Genomic DNA, 18,037 nt, shown 5'->3' with positions numbered 1-18,037 from the left:
CCATGTCTGCCAACACACAGCTAATCACAACCATTTGTTTCTACTTCCCCGACTGCATTTATTTAAAGAGAAATGATAATTCACTCGAACAGTCAGAATTCAACTTCCTGTTTTCTTTCAAATCAGTAAGAGAGCATCCATTTCAAACTGCATGCCAGAGTTGTACGGAGCTGCACGCAGTGCCTGACCGTACCAAGTGCACCAGGGCTGGGAGCTCCCAGCCCTTCATCTCCCCACTTTTCCCAGTCTGTGGTCTGTCTTGGGATCAGCAATAATGGCCTGAACTGCTACGATGGCTTCGTTGATTTTTGTCTGCAGCTCTCGGAGCTCCTCTATGTGCAGCAAGCGCAGGATTTGGGCAGCTTCATTGATAACAGCATCTGGGTGAGACACAGAGAAGTGTCAAGCATTTCTACGGGACACCGAGGGCTTAAGAAAAGATTCATCTAAGTTAACATTCTGCACTTCATTCATGCTTGTGATCTTTCATACTTGGAAGAGGAAGCTGAACTCTCCCTGCACAGGGTGCTCTGCGAAACCTCACTCAGCCCTGCAGTGATCCCCAGCTAAGTCAGGTCAGAACAAAGTACTCCGAGCAGTAATTCAGTTGTCCATGGGGCAAAAATGAAGGCAGGCTAGATTTGTGTAGGACACCTGACTACTGCTTGCAAAACCATCAGGTCACACTGGCCTCCAGCCAGGTTAACCAGGTAGCTGCAACACATGGCAGAAGCACAAGGGTCCTCTGCTGGCAGGAGTCAGCTTGTACAAGACAACAGCAACGAGATGCACTCCTTCCATGTGCAAGTGTGCTTGCCATTGAGAGCTGTTTCAGAGCAATATTTCAATAATGATGTATTCCACGGCCAAGATCTGTGCTTTTCTGTTATAACACAAAAAGCTCAGGAGTGCTCATAAATAAGCTGGGAGGGAGCAATTCTTTCCACTGCAGGCTCCAGAGGAATTGTTGGTTATTTTTTTTGCTGCACACATTATCTATTTGACAATAACACACTTGACAACGACAAACACTGCTGTTTAGAAGTAAAACAAAGGGAATTGCTTACCTCCTGTGTCAAAACCAAGAATGTGCTTTTCTAAGGCAACAGGCAAACCCTTTTAAGAGAAAAAAAAAAAAGCAAGTACAATTAGGAACGGCACTCTGCATGTTTGGCAAATAAAATCAAGTACCACCACAGATAACCCTGGAGATGACACCTCAGTTTTGCTTATGCAGAAATGTGACAACCTCAGAAAAAAAATCACTGTGCTTGATTTCCATCTGCCTTCGTGTTCTGAAACTTCAAGCCCAGAGCACTATTAATAATAGTAATAAGTAGTTTTCATCCTTAATCATATTCCCTCTACTTGTTGAGTGAGTCCCACTGAACACAAACTGCCCACATTCAATCCTTAAAAGGCTAACAACTGCTCAGAACATCCAATGCAGCTACATCCCAAGCCAGACAAACAATAAGCATGCACAAACTGGGCTTTCTTAGTAACTATTGCCTTTCAACAGCTGCCAGATGTCAAAGTGCTGGCTGATCTGGAAGCAAGCCGTAAAAGTTCTCTGTAATCAAGTTTCTCAAGCACTGTACTTGCAGTCTCCATCAACATCCTCAGAAGCATTTTCTCAAGTGTTGAGCTCAGGAATAAATCTAAACATTTAACTTCCAAATGCTTGCTCTAAGAAACAGTGCAAGCACAAGTTTTATTAGTGCTCATTTATAGGCACTGCTCTACTTCCCTCACCCTCTCCAGCTATGGAGAAGTCACAATGACCAGTCACTCCCAGTGCACATACACTGATTTAAATGACAATCTTAAGCATTTGCTTTTACTATGCAACTTCTCTCAGCATCTGACTCGCAACAATAAAATCATCCAAGCTCAACAACAATAGTCTAAACAGCAATGGGACTGCAGGCCTTTAAAGTGTGAGGATTTCTTAGAAGGATTTACATACATATGATCTTAAAGATACACCTGCACGAATGCTGACCACGTTGCCAGAATTTAAACATCTCACGGATAAGAATGCCACTTGAAATATCTCATCACATGTACACTAAGAAAGCAGGCTTAGACCTAAGGCTGGAAACACCCCATTGCGACCTCAGCGTGTTTCCAGAATCACAAGGGCAGCAGACTCAGCCAGTTCTTCAGGGACCAATTCCCAGGGCCAACTGCAGGCACCTCCATCGGTGAGTGGCCACAGCAGCACTTTCAAAGCAGCTGGTGTTTTCAGACACCCTAGAAGCACAGCACTGCTTTCCCTGACCTCCCACACTCTTGCTGTGAACCCCTTTTGGCCACACGCTGCTGCCTGCTCCCTCTGGTGGAGCCCATTTTTGACAGAGCAGTGGTCTTACAGCAGGCTCTGGGCTGCACACTGCTGCAGTTCAAACAGGAACACATTCATGTGCACAGAAGCTTTAAGCAGGCAAAGGAGCAATCCTGAGCAATCCCAAAGGGCTGCTCCAAGGGCATTTGTTCTACTTGATCCTACCTAGGACACACTCATCCAGTAAGGGAAACCTGAAACAGGCTAAGTGTGTATCAGCACAGATCTGAATCCCATCCAGACAACCAATGCATTGAATTTGCAAGGCATTCACAATGGAACCTAAAAAAACCCCGTCTTCATTATCTTTAAAACTTTAGCTCGACAGTTCAGGATAAATCTCATTTTATTTTGTACATTTAAACCTTAAGCAGGAGTGCAAGTCTCCTCAGCACAACCCTCACACGTGTCCTTCAGAGAGGCTACTCCTCCACCTATTTTATCTTTTACCACCGTATCCTGACGTTGCCAAGAACACAGCTCATGACATCTTGTATAAAATTGTCAGCCATGCAGAAGCCAAACAGTTATAAACTACTTCTAGGGACCTTAATTACACTAAGTGTCACTAGCTAATAACGAGTCAGCCAAGGTCAGAAGCAGAGATTTCTTTTCCCTGCCCTCCTACCCTGTGAGCCAGCCATCCCATGTTCAAGGCATTTTCTCCCTTTATCCAGCATGTTATGATGCTGATGATTGCTAATGACAGAGACAAAGCTGCTTTCCCTGCCCTCCCCCCCCCCCCCCCGTCTTTTCCCCACCTCCACCCCATTTGGAAATTAATATTTGTAGGAAGAATTGACATTATGACACTCAGGGACAATTCATAATCAGGTTCTTAGGTTGAAACATCATGAAAAAAAAATCCCCTGCCACTCAAACAGCTAGCTCTGCCAAACTGCATTTGGATCCCTCCACACCAGCTCTGCAGCTATGTAAACAATAACAAAAAGCAGCCTTTTACTAGAAGTTATAGAAACTGCAATGAAGAAAGCAGGCCCAGCTGCTTTCGTATTTTCCTACTCTTTTATGTCTTTGCATACATAAAAGCCCAAAGCTCTGATTTTGTGTTCCAAGCCTTCTGGCAATTACTGCATTGTATCTCTGAGCACCTGCAATTGCCACTCAGTAAACACCATAAGAAGTGTTATGATAACAAATAAAAGCAGGGACTGCTCTGAGCAACTGCCAGATGAGATGAAGGGACTTGCCCTCGTTGACCAGATTGAGTTGCTTCAGCAGGGACCTTCCTCAGCATACACCTGCAGGGCAGGAGGCTCCCCTCCCTGGCTGCATCCAAATGCTGGATGGTCTGAGCTTTAATTGCTTTAGTTTCCTTCACCATTTCTCACTTGGGGTGAAAAGGGGAGAGAAGTCAGGTGGCCAGTGTCCCATTCTTCAAACACGCACTAGACTTTAGAGTGTTGTGCTTCTTTAGGAGGCAAAATTCACCTGCTTATGCAGCCAGTACAGTTGACTCCAAGGAAAAGCTAGGACATGCATTTCTGTGGATACTGTGCCCCCGTTGCACTGAATAGCAGCAGTCATCCCTCAGCATACACTAAGACAGGAAAACAGCTATTTACATGTGGCACCACACAGCTACAAATACTGGCACACAACAACTTCGCTTACTGCCCTCTGTGTCTTTCAGAACCAGAATTGCCACAGCAAAGCAAATTTCCATCATTCTCTTAAAGTGTTTAACCAGAACCCATTTCAACCAAGATGATAATTAACCCCAGGTAGGACTGATGTAACTGTGCAGTGCATATACAAACCTCTTTGGACTGATTGGCCTTCGCTATGGCATCCTGTGTCAAGCGTTCCTGAACCAAAATGCGAATTGCCTGCAGAGAAACATTTAAAGGACAGAGTAACTCATTTATGTCTTGATGCACTTCAGAGAGATTCCAAAGGAAACCTGGTCAGCATTATGACCTTGCATAACCACAGCTCTGTGAAAGACTTCTGGAAAAGTTCCTGATCCGAGACCTGCGCAAATGGCATCTCACCCAGGCAGCCCCTTTGGCTGAGGGAAGGCAGCTCAACCAGAAGTGATGAGGACATTATTCATTTCAGACACCACTGGATCAGGAACACCAAAGCATCAGGAACAGACAAGAAAGTTTTCTGTTCTTAGATACTGATCCCAGTGCAGCAGCTTCGGTTTTGGTGTGTTTTTGAGTTTTGTACTGCCTGCATTGTACTGTTCCATCTCTAATGCTGCAGCAATACAGCTGCTTCAGGAAGCAATTGCTGCTACTGGGGTCTTCCAGGAGGTGTTGAGCCATCTTTCACAGAACAAGGCTACCTAACCAGGTGTTAAAAAGAAAAGGAAAGATTAATTTCTAGACACAGGAACAAGCAAAGCCTCAGCAGCCCTGCTGCAGAACACAGCACAAAACCACACTGAGCTATCACTTACTGATACCTACAGCTGTAAGAGCCTCTAAAAATAACAGAAGGAACACCAGGCAGGCAGCGTTCCTCCAAAAAGCACTTCGTCTGTCAAACACATTCCTCAGACCTTCCCTGATGAATAGCTGAATGTGACAGAAGCAGTTGTGCTGCTTCACGTCTCCCTCCAACATTTCTCCTGGTTTTGTTCATGACTAAAGCTGAGCAGTGATACTGCAAAGTTATTTCTAGAAATCTTTCTAACTGAGGTGATTGACCTGGGCATAAGAAGTGACTTGATGAGCAGCTAAACTTTAAATTCCAGCAGTGAAATCAGACCTCACAAGAGAATCCTGAGCACATTAGAAAAACTGTACCCAACTGTGTTAAAAAGGCATTTTCTGACTAATTTATCCAATCTGAGTTAAAAAAAGGAGGACTCCAAATACCTCTCTGCTCACTCTGACCAAGGGCTAGTTAGAGGCCTCTGGCAGGCTTGCAGCTTTTTGCTTTTCCTGAGCAGCCAGAGTGCCCAAGCCTGAATATGGATCATGATTTCTATGTATGGGCATTGCAGCAAGCCTCCTTAGAACCAAAACGTTTCACTGACATGTTCTGCTGTCATCACACTTTGAAAAGCAGCATTGCAGTTGTTCACATAACATGAATCACCACTGCAAGAATCTGTTCTTCCTGCAATTAAGAGTAGGAAAATCCAGGCTGGTTGCTTTGTCCGATTGCCTCCAATTGGGGAAAAAAAATTAAAACTAGAAATGCAGAAAGAATGACAAAAATGTAAATATATTCAGGCCAAAAACATTCTGCTTTCTGAGTTGTTAATGCCCATTAGGTGGATCCAGATAAAGCCTGCTAGCCTTGAGACTGTCCAGCAGCTGAAGGGCTGAGATAATGCAGATCCCCAACAATGCCATTCACTGCATCTCCTCTCTCATCTCAGTTTATGCCTTTGTGGGGTATTTTTGTTTTGTTTCTTTTTCCCCCTTCAGAGGTTTGATAGCTGAGACCTTCACCCCTCCCTAAGGATTTGTAAAGGACTCAAGGGTTATTTAGAAAAAGCAAAGGAGGACAAAATAGCAGAGAGAAGGAAAAAGGAGCTGATAGGATAACTACAGGGCATAATTTCCTGATGAAATCTTAGCAAATCTGGCATGCCCCACAAGCCTGGTGGTCTTCTACTACAGGACTACAACACTGGAAGATAAGGGAAGAACAACAAATGTCATCTGCCCAGACTTGTGCAAAACATTTGATGCTGTCTTGCATGACATCATCTGTAAACCAGACTGGTGGAAGGTGTCCCTGCCCACATTAGGGATTGGAACCAGATGGGTTTTAAGGTACCATCCAACACAAACCCTTCTGTGATTCTATGATACCTATGTTAATTTAGCATGAAACCACAGCTTCTGTAATAAATGGACATGATTTTCTTTCTACAGCATCAGAAATTATGATTAGCTGACATGCCTAAACCAAACCAACCTCTCCTGCATTGTTTTAAAACATCCTTTGCATCACTTAGCTTCTATGTTTTCAACCTTTTCATTTCTAAAATTGGACTACAATGCTGTCCTTCGAGCCCATCCTTCCACAAGTCTGAAGTGTATAGAAACCTCACGAAGCAGTGACACCAACTAGCCTAGAGGGTTTCTAATCTTGTAAAGACAACCCTCAGCTAGCACTGGAACTTCAGGAACGTAGCCACAATCAAACTGTTTAACAAGATCCCTGCATTAATTTCCACGATTAATACTGTGTGCTCTTATCTGCTTGAAAGGACACGGAAAGGATGGATTTTACTTTATTTGTACCTGAAAGAGTCCTGGCTCTCAGTAATTGTGTACCACGGGCTATTACACACACACAGTAACCACTGTGGGGGGATAAAAAGGGAGATACAAGGTCTGAAAACTGTGAAGCTCACCTTAAGCATTACCAAATAATCATCATGTCGCTGGATCTGAAGCAGATTAGCTAAAGCCATCACTCCAGCCTTGAAATCAGGATTATTCACTGTAAAAAAAACCAACAACATATAATAATAACAACAAAAAATGCTGGTTTAACTGACTGCAAAAGGCAAAATTAGCTTTCTGATTCCATGGTATCAGATCGCCCTCAAGCATGGGCGAGGCTTTGGATACACAGCAGCAAGCAACTATTTAGTTACTGAAGGGAAGGGCTCAGCCTGGTGCAAGCTTTAAGCTCACATGTAACTATGAAAGAGGATACATAGCAATGACAATATGCCACTAGGTTCTTCAACCAGATAGTGGAAAGCCATCCAAGCTCAAACAGCATTGTTTTCGATGCAAAATACATCCAATGCATCCTACTGCACAGGAGATCAGTGTTAAGTCTTAAAAATTAAAGCCAATAGTGAAGACAATGTCTTTGAAAAATCTTTCTATCACTGTAGGGCAGAACTGTGCCTGCTCGATAAAGGCAGGGCCAATTCTTAGCAGTTTTTCTGTAGAAGTAATGGGAAAAGATCTGAAGGATTTGGGGCTATTTCCTTGCAGTTGTTTTTCCACCAGCTCTACTTAGTACCAACGGGCCTAGCCATCATGAAAGTTGCAGTGATCACAGAAGAATGTACAGCTGTGGAAGACCGAGCCAACATGTGATAGATGTGTGAACGATGCAGCCACTCTGTGTGATCCATCCGATGCTGCTGTACACTTACCATCCAAGTTAATCAGTGGTTCTGCATTTTTTGCTGTATTGTCAGTATTTTTAGCACCGTCAGGGGTAGAGTCCTTATACTTGTCAGCTGTTAAATTAGGAAGAAAATATGACCACCATTAGGGCTAATTAAGAAAACAACTAGTTAGAAATTTAAAGCCAAACTGGTTTGTGGTAACCACATTCAGGAGATGTGATAAATACCCAAGAGCATTCTCAGCTTGTATGCTGCCATTTTGGAGCTCCTTAATGCCCCAAAGGCAGTTGTCTTAACAGCTCCCACCTGCCCAAAGCTCATCATGCACTAGCCCAGAGCAGCATCAGAGCTTGCCTCATACTTACACAAGTCATTATGCACTTGATTAAGGGGTCTCAAAATCTCCCAGAGGGCAGCTGAATAAGCTGCCACTTACAGTTCTTCTACTTGAAAACTCCATCAATTCAACCACGATTGGCCCTTTGCCTCAATCAGCTGTTCATGCAGGGTCAAGACTCAAGTTGGCCCTCACCAGTTAGTAATGTTTTATTCACAGAGGCTTTGTTTTCTAGACTGAAGTGCTCAACCATGACCCACAGTGGTGCTTTCCCAAGTATTCCGAGGCGATCTCTACTGGCTCTTCCATGTTCATATAACCTTGAGTCAAAGGAGAAAGCTCACTTTCTCCAGTACTGTGCACTGAGAACCAACTAAACTGCCAACATTCATATCCCCATCCTTGTCTTGGACAGAGCCCTGTCCTGCTGCAATTAAAGGTAATGGAAAACAGTCCTCTGGCTATTATGTTTGCCACCAAGAATCATATTTGTATCCGCACTCTTGCTGCAAAGCTACTGACTGTTGAGGTTGAATGCAACTTCTTCATACCCTTGCCCCAGTTCCCAAGGGTTCAGGATCAGCTCCCAGTGAAACATGGGTTTAAAATAACTTATTTGAATATATGTAGTATTAAAAAAAGCACTTCATACACTTTGAAGTAAGTTCTCAAAGGCAATACCACAGGGAGAAGGGTATAAATATATACAAAGGGTTCTGCTATATCCAGAAATAGATAGCAAAAGTGACTATGTTACTGCACTGTCCCACAGGAACCGAGCTGAGAAAGACAGCCCACTTCTGAACATGGTGCTGCATCAAGCAGATGAAATGGCTTTGTGTTTTTTTTTTAAAGAAAACAATATATTCACTTCTGACACTGTCAGAATTTGACATTTCCTTAACTTTAAATAGTCAAACAGGTTTCCCTTCCACTTTTAAATATTACATAAATTCAGACATACCATTATCTCCATATTCCAGCCTAACTGCTAACCCAAGAAGCCAGTCCACAGTCTCCTGTCGCTCTTGCATTTTGAAAGGACAGTTTACATCCTTCATATACTGTGGAGGAGAAAGAGCAGAAAATAAACAGATATTATAGACTGGAAGGAAACTCCTGTGTAAGTTATCTACAAGCACAGAAGTGATTTGCAACCAGTCACTTTCCCATAGCCAGCACAGTTTAGAAGATAATTACTAAGAAGAAGCATCAGTACAAAACATCCCTGCTGCATCTGAGGTATGCCAGAGGCACTTAGTCTTTAACTAAACATTTAATAATGCTTTGAATGAGTAACATTCCCTGTCAGAATGACAACCAGAGAACCCAGATACTCCCTCCTCCGTTGTCTCTCTTTACACAGTGAGCAGAGGCAAGGGAGAAGGACAGAGAACAAAGTACAGCAAAAAGCTTCCTATCTCAAGCAGGAAGGAGGAAGGATGTTAACTAAAGCTTCTACAATACTGCTTTCAAGGTACAACACCACCTCTAAACCATCTGCACAAAAACCAGAGGATTCTCCAGGGCAGCAAAAATAATTTCATTTCCAAGGGCTGCACACAACAGCACAGTGCTGCACCACAACAGTCCCAGCAGCCAGTAATTCCAATATCACTCACATTTAAAAGTCAGAATGCTTCCCTCCTGCCATCAATTTTGGAACTGTGCTTTAGGCTTCCACTTACAAAGCATATACACTGCCACTCCAAACCTCCCAGGCAGGGAAGAACACAAATGGTTCCAGGGAAACGAAGTGAGATGTAACGGGCACTGAACACTAGGAGCAGTGTTTTAAGCTCCTCACAGCACTGCCAAGAGCAAGGAAATGGAAACCAGCACAGAACCAGCAGCCTACAGTGACTCAAAATGCTCACAAGCACACAGGAGCTCACTCCCAGAGCTATGGCTGCTCGCCACACTTTGTGTTAGCAGTGGAAAATCATCTACTGACATGAGAGGAGGTGCAGAGTGGAGCTTTAGTAGCTTCATTTCATGCACCTGCAAAGCCCATTATTAGGCCAATCCATTTTTATTTTGCTGCATGAAAACCACAGCACAGAAAAAAAGCTGTTTATTTGCAGCCATTTTTCATTTTCAGTCAAAAGCTAAAATCAATTTAGACAAGAAATATTAGGATAGGCACTATTGCAAAAACACAGTTAAGTGAAATCTACACACAAAACATTCTGCTGTCTTAAGTCATGCAGGTTGGCTTCAATTATATCTTTAAATTCCTAGAAACAGAAAACATTCAGAGAAAGGACAAATGTTCTCTCCTTTACACTCAATAACTACAAACCCTGAGCTGTCGTTCAGGTAAGACATTTAACACATTTGTGTTTGGAACAAGGTACCTTCTCAAACGATTTGGGCCAGTCATCACTGTGTATGTTCCTTAAATTCCCTCGGTCTTCAATCTTGTAATGTCTGATCTTCTGGTCCTCCAACCAGACAATAAAATTTCTGAATTCTGTTTCATCTGCAGGGAGAAGTAAACACAGCAAGAATTAACCAAGTCCTTAAGGGCAAAAGCAAGCCCTCAAATTATGAGTCAGTTCCTACAAATCCTGGTGTCTCTGAGCACTTTCATTTCTTGCCACAAAAAAAAAGAAGATACCTAATGCTACCACACAGCCCAGGGTAACTTCTGACCAAAACTCAACACTCTGAGCTTTCTTCATTTCTCAAATTACTTGGAATTGGCCACAGTTGATGGACAACACTAAAAGGCATCAGCTAAAAGATTGTTTGTATTAGGAATACAATTATAAATGTTACTAAGCAAAGAAGGAAAAGTAAAACAATGACACTGAGACTTTCAGTGCCCAACTCTGTTGCGTGGGCAAACACATCACATGCTGCAACAAATCCCACTCTGTCCCTAAGAACAATGCACCCTCATCCCGTGACTGTGCAGAGGCATTTTCTTCCTTCTTCTCTGTTGAGTCAACTTCTCTTGGTTGTTGAGCCAACATTTCATCATTTGGAGTTGGAATTCCACAATACAAAGACTGTGGTCTAGAGATACTGGTAATGATCAGAGCAACTATTCTGCACCTGCAATTTGCAGCTCGTGGGTACCACCAGCATCCTGAAAACCACCTGTGAAATTTCGGCACTGGATGAGTTTTAGTGATCTGGATTAATGAGACAAAAATCCTCCTGTACCTCGGACTGGGGTAAGTAAAGTGCTTTCCTATCAGGGATAGGATGCTATGCTATTTTTACCTGTCAGAAGTGTCTCCTCAAAGCAATATGAATGCCCTACTTCCACTGAATGTACTGTAAGAAACTGCCACAGCCACAACATACACAGACTTTTAATAACAACTTTAAGATCAACAAAACAATCCTCTGAGGAGGAAGAAACGTTAGCTATGAGAACTGAAAAGATGACAGTAGAGAACATTCTTTCAACAAGAAATGAGCCAACCAGAAGCACTGACGGCAATACAATCCCTTACAAAGACCACAGAGTTGTCTGAGGAAGGGACCCTTAAAGGCCATCTGATCCCACTCCTTACAATGAGCAGGGACACCCACAACTCTAATAGGTGCTCAGAGCTACATCCGGCCTGACCTTGGTTGTCTCCAGGGATGGGGCACCACCACCTCCCTGAGAAAACCTGTGTCAGTGCCTCACTACTCATACTGTAAAAGAGCTTTAAGTCCAGTTTAAATCTCCCCTCTTTTAGTTTGAAATCATTTCCCCTTGTCCTGTCACAGCAGAAACTGCTAAAGACCCTGTGCCTCCCTTTCTTACAGCCCCCTTAGATACTGACAGGCCACTCTCAGCTGTCCTCGGAGCCTTCCCTTCCCCATGCTGCACATCCCCAGCTCTCTCAGCCCATCCCTGCATAGAGATGCCCCATCCCAGGGACCATTTTTGTGGCCCTCCTGTAGGCACCCTCCAACAGGTCCACATCTACCCTGTACAGAAACCTCCACATCTGCACGCAGTGCTCCAGGTGAGGTCTCACACTGTAGAGCAGCGAGGCAGGACCACCACCCTTGCCCTGCTGTGTTGGATGCAGCCCAGGGCACAGTCGGCTTTGGGTTGCGAGGGCACAGTGCTGGCTCGCATCCAGCTGCCCCCTACAACAGTGGTTCTAAGTTCTCCCGGCCCTGCTCCACACGACCTGACGCTTATAACTGACTCACTGCAACATTTCAAACCGCCGAAGTCAAATATTGCATAAACGGACCGTCACAGCATCGATACGGATCACGCCTAAGACCTAAACGTCTCAGGGGAACTTCTGCCCCACTCGCTACCAGAACAAACGGCCCTGCCCCCACCCACGACCCCCCCACGCTAACAAGGAGCGAATCACAGCGGCACCGCTGTCCCCGGGCTGCGCTCTGCTCCCAGCCCCGAGCAGGCCTCACGCAGCGCCTTGCCGCCCTAAACCCAGGCCTCTCCCTTCGTCCTGCGCTCCCTCCGCTGTGGGGAAGCCCCAAACCCGGCCCCGCCGCCCTCACCCCTGCAGTTGAAGCCTCCCGGGTTGTGGTAATCGAGCGCCGAGAGCTTGCGGCGGAACATGGCGCTCCCACCTCGGCCGGGCCCCGCCGCTCGCCGCGCTCAGCCCTGTGCGGGGGGCCGCACAGGAAGAACCGCCCCCATCCCGGGCTATCTTACCTCCTATTGGTTCTCGCGCGCTGAGCGGCAGGTGACGCACCAATCAGAGCGCGGAGAAAGCAAGCCGGGATGGAAGTGGACGCTCATCCGGCTTTAACGACGCGGCGGCGGGTGGGCAGTCCCGGGGAGGGGGGCGGGGGCACGGGGTGGGACCTCACTGCCCCCAACCACACCCCCGGCATGCGCTGCGTCCGCGGCCTCGGGCATCTCCAGGGTCGGGCCGCCCACTGCTGTCTGGGCAGCCTGTGCCCACGCGTTCCAGATTCCCTTGCCTTGCCTTACCTTCCTTTCCTTTCCCTTGTCTTGCCTTGCCTTACTTTCTTTCCCATGCCTTGCCCTGCCTTGCCATGCCCTGCAGAGCCCAGACCCCGCTCTCTCTCACTCCCAATCCCCCAGCCAGCAGGACCCAGGCCAGGTCGCCCCTCCCTGCAGCCTCCCATTGCCCCCCCCCACGCCCACACACCATCACCACCGCAGCTTTGAAACGAATCCCAACTTTATTTCCAACGAGTACACAGACCACGTGGGACGGGGATGCGCTACACCGCGACGCCGACCTCCCCATGCTGCCTTCCCCCAAACCCCACACCGATGGGCGAAGGGCAAATCCCACACCGATTGCTCCGTGGATTTTCCCTTCCACGCCCGGGATGGAGGCAGCTGAGGGCTTTTGCATGGGGAAACGAGTGATGCGAACACGGTCGCATTACTCTTTGTCGATGTATTAAGAATTCCTGTTGTAAAAGATGTGAGTCGTTAAAAAACTTCTTACAAACCATGACAGAGCTCAGCGGAAATTCGGCATCACAACAACCAAGACAAAGGGGTGGGGGTATTTACACGGCCCGGGAACACCACGAGCGGGGCCGGCCCCGGGCGCGCCATCCCACAGCCAACCAGAGCTAGAAAAAGAGTATGAAAAGGTAGAAAACCCAAAATGCACTTGGTACGGGCTAGAAAGATTCTCAGAAAGGTACCTAAAGACTATTGCCCTCTTGGGTAGATGTGGTTTGGGGTGGAAGGGGACATGGCTTAGTGGGCATGGTGGCGATGGGTTGGCGGTTGGGCTTAATGATCTTAGAGGTCTTTTCCAACCTTAATGACTCTATGGGGTTAATGCAGAGCCCAGAGTACCTTATGGGATCCCGGTGCCACTGTTGGATGTGGAGCATTGGAGTGTCCTGGGGGCTCCTGGTGAGCCATGTCCTCACAAGCATCCAGCAGCCCCCAGAGGAGGTTTTTTTCCCCCTAAATGCTGATGGTGGGTGATGCTGGACCTGGAATGAGCCCTCACCCTGGCACAGGGCTGTGTGTAAACACAGCATCAGGCACTGTGGGAGTGGGGTGCTCTGGGCATCATCCTGCATCCAGCCCTCTCCCATCGCTGCAGGGGAATGGGCACAGGGACGGGCAGGGAGCAGGGGAGAGGCACGGAGGTGTGGGACGAAGGGCTGGACCTAGGAAAAAGAGGCCAGCACTGGTTTTGGGGTCTGCAGCTGTGTCGAGAGGTGCTGCAGGGATTGGCTTTGCCATTGACATCACCTCCTGCAGCATCTCCCACCGGCCCATGGTGTCAGACAAAACAGCAAACCCACAGCGGGCGAGCAGAGACCAAACCCCATGCACTACTACCAAAAGCTGTCACAGAGCGCGAAGCAGCGAGCACAACACCATTCACCACGGGGCAAAGCCACCAGGCACAAGACAGGAAGCAGGGAATGGGAAAGCACGAGACCGAACATTGAGTAACATCACAGCCAGCTACAGCTATAGATCCGGCAGCTTAAATAAAAAAAAACCTGTACTCAGAAAGGAACCAACATCATTCCAAGAAGGTTATGCACATCCTTAGTGGTTACTTCGCTCAGCACCACTCTGGTGCTTTAAATATGGAACAATCAAAACAATTTTGTGAGCTGAAAAGTGACACGAATTTATTCTTTACACGAATATTCTTTTTTTTGTCTTTTTTTTCCTTTTTTTTTTTTTTCTTTCTAAGCAACTCTACAGACTTCAGCTCTTTTGCCTCGCAATGCGGATCATCTTATATCCCCCAAAGGCGGCCAGATTCTTTAAACATGCACATCTCTGTAGCTTCCAGGCCGTGTATTTTACTTATTTTTGTTTAAATTCTGTGGACTAGCAGGTTGTCCCCGTCCCTAAAAACTCTACATCAGTGTTCAGGGTGGCCTGAGTGCCTGTTAGACTCCTTGAGGCTTTACAGGATCACACAGAAGAACTTCTTCTCTCTAAAGGGGTTTTCTGAAGCTGGGACGGGGGTCAATAGGGGGTCCTCCTTGGCGTGAGCTTCGCAGTATGCCATCAGGTCTGCTGCTGCCTTGGACACCTGCAGAGAAGGAGCCATGTGTTGGAGATAGATGGCGTGGGGGACTCCTGTTTTAGGGATGAGATATCCCACCCTGGGGATGAGACACCCTGCCATGGGTACAGAATATCCCATCTTGGGGATGGGACATCCTGCCTTTAATCACAGAATCATAGCGTCGTAGAGTCATTAAGGTTGGAAAAGACTGCTATGATCATCTTGTCCAACCGCTGACCCACCACCACCATGCCCAACCAAGCCATGTCCCTAAACCTTCCCACCCCATGGAAACTGCTCCAAGAAACCATCTCCCATAGCTAATGAGAAACCACCTCCCATAGCTGATGAGATGACCATGGGATGGCTATGGGGCCATTGGGACATATGTCCTCCATACCTACCACATTGTACCACATCTGATGGCTCCTACAATATAATTCTGATCAACACCTACCCTCACAACATCCCTCTTCATGCCCAATGAGTCCCCAGCTGCATCACCTTTATCCTGTCGATGTTGGCCTCCATCTTTAGCTGCTCCACCAGCTTGCGTGCCTGCGCTATGCTCGCGGTGTTGTTGCTGGCCATTGGCACGCCGGGCACTCCCCGGGCGGGCAGCAGGCAGGAGCTGGGACAGTGGCTTGGCACAGAGTCTGGAATCCCTGAAATCCCAAAAGCAGTTTGGTGGGGCTGTATTTGGGGTGTGGAGGTGTTTGAGTATATGAATATGGGTGTGAGGGGGGGACATGCAGACCAGCATTCAGCTTTGTATTCGGGCAAGGGCAGAGAGACACCATCCTCTGTGGACATAGCTGCTGGAATGGAGGTTCCCTGTTAGCCATGCTTGGGGGACACTGGGCATTACAAGAAAGGCTAAAGTGCAACAGAGCAGAAGGAAATAAAGGGGCGAGCTCAGGGGATGCCTCTGCCTCCCCCAGCCACATGCCCTCCGGACCAGTGGCTTTTGGGGTAGCTAAGGTTATTTGGGGTGACCATAGGTGTTGTGGGGTGACTGTGCAGAGCTGCTTTGCTCCATCCCTGCTGCCAGGGAGGCAGATGCCAAACAGTACGAGGGAGTTTCCTATTGTTCAATTTTCCACCCCAGATGGGCAAGGGATGCTCAGCATGGCCATGCCAACTCCACTGTGGATATTTTTCCGTATATCCCACGTAACTCATATGCCCTATATACCTTATATAACCTGTATGCCATATAACCTATGTACCATATATACCCATTTAACCTATATCCTCTACTCTCTAGCAGCCCCAGCCAGGCACCCAGCATCACCCTCCCTCCCAGCACCCAGTGCTTGGTGTGGGTAGCATTGCTTTACCAAAACTAGGTCCCACTGGTGCTGGATGTCCTCAGGGCAACAGCTGCTCCGCTTCGGGGCTTTCAACACCTTTACAGAAGGAGGGAAATGGAGAGAAATTTAAAGCCTGCTCTGATGGCTGTGGTGATGCTTTTATTTCTGTCCCCGAGGAGGGCTCAGAGCTTCCTTCCGGCTCCCAGCAGCTCGCTGGGGACAGACCACAGTGATGCTCTGCGTGCAATGAGATTTTCAGCACAGGAAGAGGTTTCAAGTCAGTGGGCAAATATCTGAGTGCTGCTGGCAAGTGGTGTCCTGGTTATTTCCCAGCAGAATCAGCTGGAATTCCCTAAGCCCACTTTGCCCTAAAGGTGCTGTACCTGGTGCCATAAGTGGCACAGAGCTATGGGCTCCATGGCACTGCATGGGGACAGCGATACCACCGCACTTCTGCAGTGTGTCTGGATAATAGGATTCCTGCCATGCAGACCACAGGTTAATGAGTAAGGATGGCGGTTGATTTTCATGCTAATGATGTTTATGATGCACAGTACCTGGATATTGTCTCTTTCGGGCTCTGGGCTGTGATTACAGCTCAGGCTCTCAGGCTGGTTTGATGCTTGGGTACTGTGCAGAGGGGTTGTGGGCTATTCACAGCACAGCACTGGAAAATTTCTCCTCTGTAAGAAGTGACAGGCACTGGCACAGCTGCCCAGGGAGTAGTGGGGTCACCATCCCTGGAGGTGCTCAAGAACTGTGGAGATTTGGCACTGAAAGACATGGACAGTAGGCACAGTGGGGTGGGCTGGAGTTGGGCTTGGGGATCTCAGAGGTCTTTTCCAGCCACAGTGATTCTGTGTTTCTATGTTTTGCAAAGCAGCTGGTGCTGCTGCCTTGGAGACCCAACACAATGCAAAATGTGCTCTAAGATAGCCCATTCTGCAATGAAAGTCATCAATTTAAGATTCTTGAACTCAGTGCTCACTACTAAAGTGCTGCTTTTTAAGCACTGAGGAGAATTTCTTCTCCTATCTCAACTTGAGATTAAGCCCAAGTGACAGGGGAAGATCCCAGTTTTGGGGTCTCTTCTGACTGGGGGAAGGAGAAAACATTCAAATACTTCAGGCACACTCCACTAAGCACAACCCATTGGGAAACAGAGTGTTTTTACTGAAATAGAATCATACAATCATGCAATTATTAAGGTTGGAAAAGACCTCTATGGTCATCTAGTCCAGCCATCCACCTACCAATGTTCCCCACTAAACCATGTTCCTTAGTACCACACCTACATGTTTCTTGAACACCTGCAGGGACAGTGACTTCACCACGTCTCTGGATCCTGTGCTGGGCAACAGCAAGCAAAACCCAGCAGTGAAATTTCTGAGCCCAGAAACCTGCCACGGGCACTGTGGTGTCCACTTAAAGGGACTCAGTCTGATAGAATCATAGAAGCATCTCCGCAGTTCTTATTTGTGCTAAAAGCCATCTTGGAAAACAGGCTGCTCCATTGGAAACAGAATGACTAAATGTACACAGAAAGCTGTAAAAATACTGCTGACAGAATGAGCAGGAAGCCACATTCCCTTTTCCAATCTACATGTTCTTGCCCAATGCCCAACGTGGCACTGAAATCTTCAAACAGCAGCTCATGGGTCAGAGACACAACAGAGCCAAGTAGGAAAGAAATTAAAGTGTGAAAATGAGCCTGTTTCCATGGTGACAGCTTCATTATCACACCAGTAGCTGATACCATCCAGCAGCCAGGCACGAGACGTGACAAGTGTAGGGCCAGCCCTGATGCCAACAGTATTCCCATATCCAGGGTTTGGTGACAACCCTTTATCTGCTCTGGGCTCCCATCACTGGAATGGAGGGGGCAGAGAACCCACTGCTCCTTGTCCATTGCAGGGGGGTTGGACCAGACAACCTTTAAAGGTTCCTTCCAACTCAAATGATTCTACGATCTTAGCCCTGTGTGGCCCTATG

At 46.9% G+C, this 18,037-nt stretch overlaps 2 protein-coding genes across 2 annotated transcripts; both read right to left on the bottom strand.

The window, feature by feature from the left end:
• Window positions 1-33: 33 nt before the first annotated feature.
• RTRAF (RNA transcription, translation and transport factor) lies at window positions 34-12,346 on the bottom strand. The gene is made up of 8 exons (XM_065748751.1): window positions 12,253-12,346; window positions 10,125-10,249; window positions 8,732-8,831; window positions 7,455-7,541; window positions 6,693-6,781; window positions 4,129-4,197; window positions 1,068-1,116; window positions 34-380 (listed from the first exon to the last, which is right to left on the bottom strand). The coding sequence occupies exons 1-8, from the start codon at window positions 12,311-12,313 to the stop codon at window positions 226-228; spliced, it is 735 nt and encodes a 244-aa protein (XP_065604823.1). The 5' UTR covers window positions 12,314-12,346; the 3' UTR covers window positions 34-225.
• Window positions 12,347-14,361: 2,015 nt separating this feature from the next.
• Window positions 14,362-16,205, bottom strand: GNG2 (G protein subunit gamma 2). The gene is made up of 3 exons (XM_065748773.1): window positions 16,073-16,205; window positions 15,237-15,397; window positions 14,362-14,756 (listed from the first exon to the last, which is right to left on the bottom strand). Exons 2-3 carry the CDS (start codon window positions 15,321-15,323, stop codon window positions 14,628-14,630), a joined length of 216 nt encoding a protein of 71 aa, XP_065604845.1. The 5' UTR covers window positions 15,324-15,397; window positions 16,073-16,205; the 3' UTR covers window positions 14,362-14,627.
• Between the last annotated feature and the right edge of the window lie 1,832 nt (window positions 16,206-18,037).

The sequence above is a fragment of the Cyrtonyx montezumae genome, unplaced genomic scaffold (genome assembly GCF_038088225.1).
Source record: "Cyrtonyx montezumae isolate F1298 unplaced genomic scaffold, pur_monq_1.0 scaffold_10, whole genome shotgun sequence".
Lineage (NCBI taxonomy): Eukaryota > Metazoa > Chordata > Aves > Galliformes > Odontophoridae > Cyrtonyx > Cyrtonyx montezumae.
This window is presented reverse-complemented; position numbering and strand designations above follow the sequence as displayed.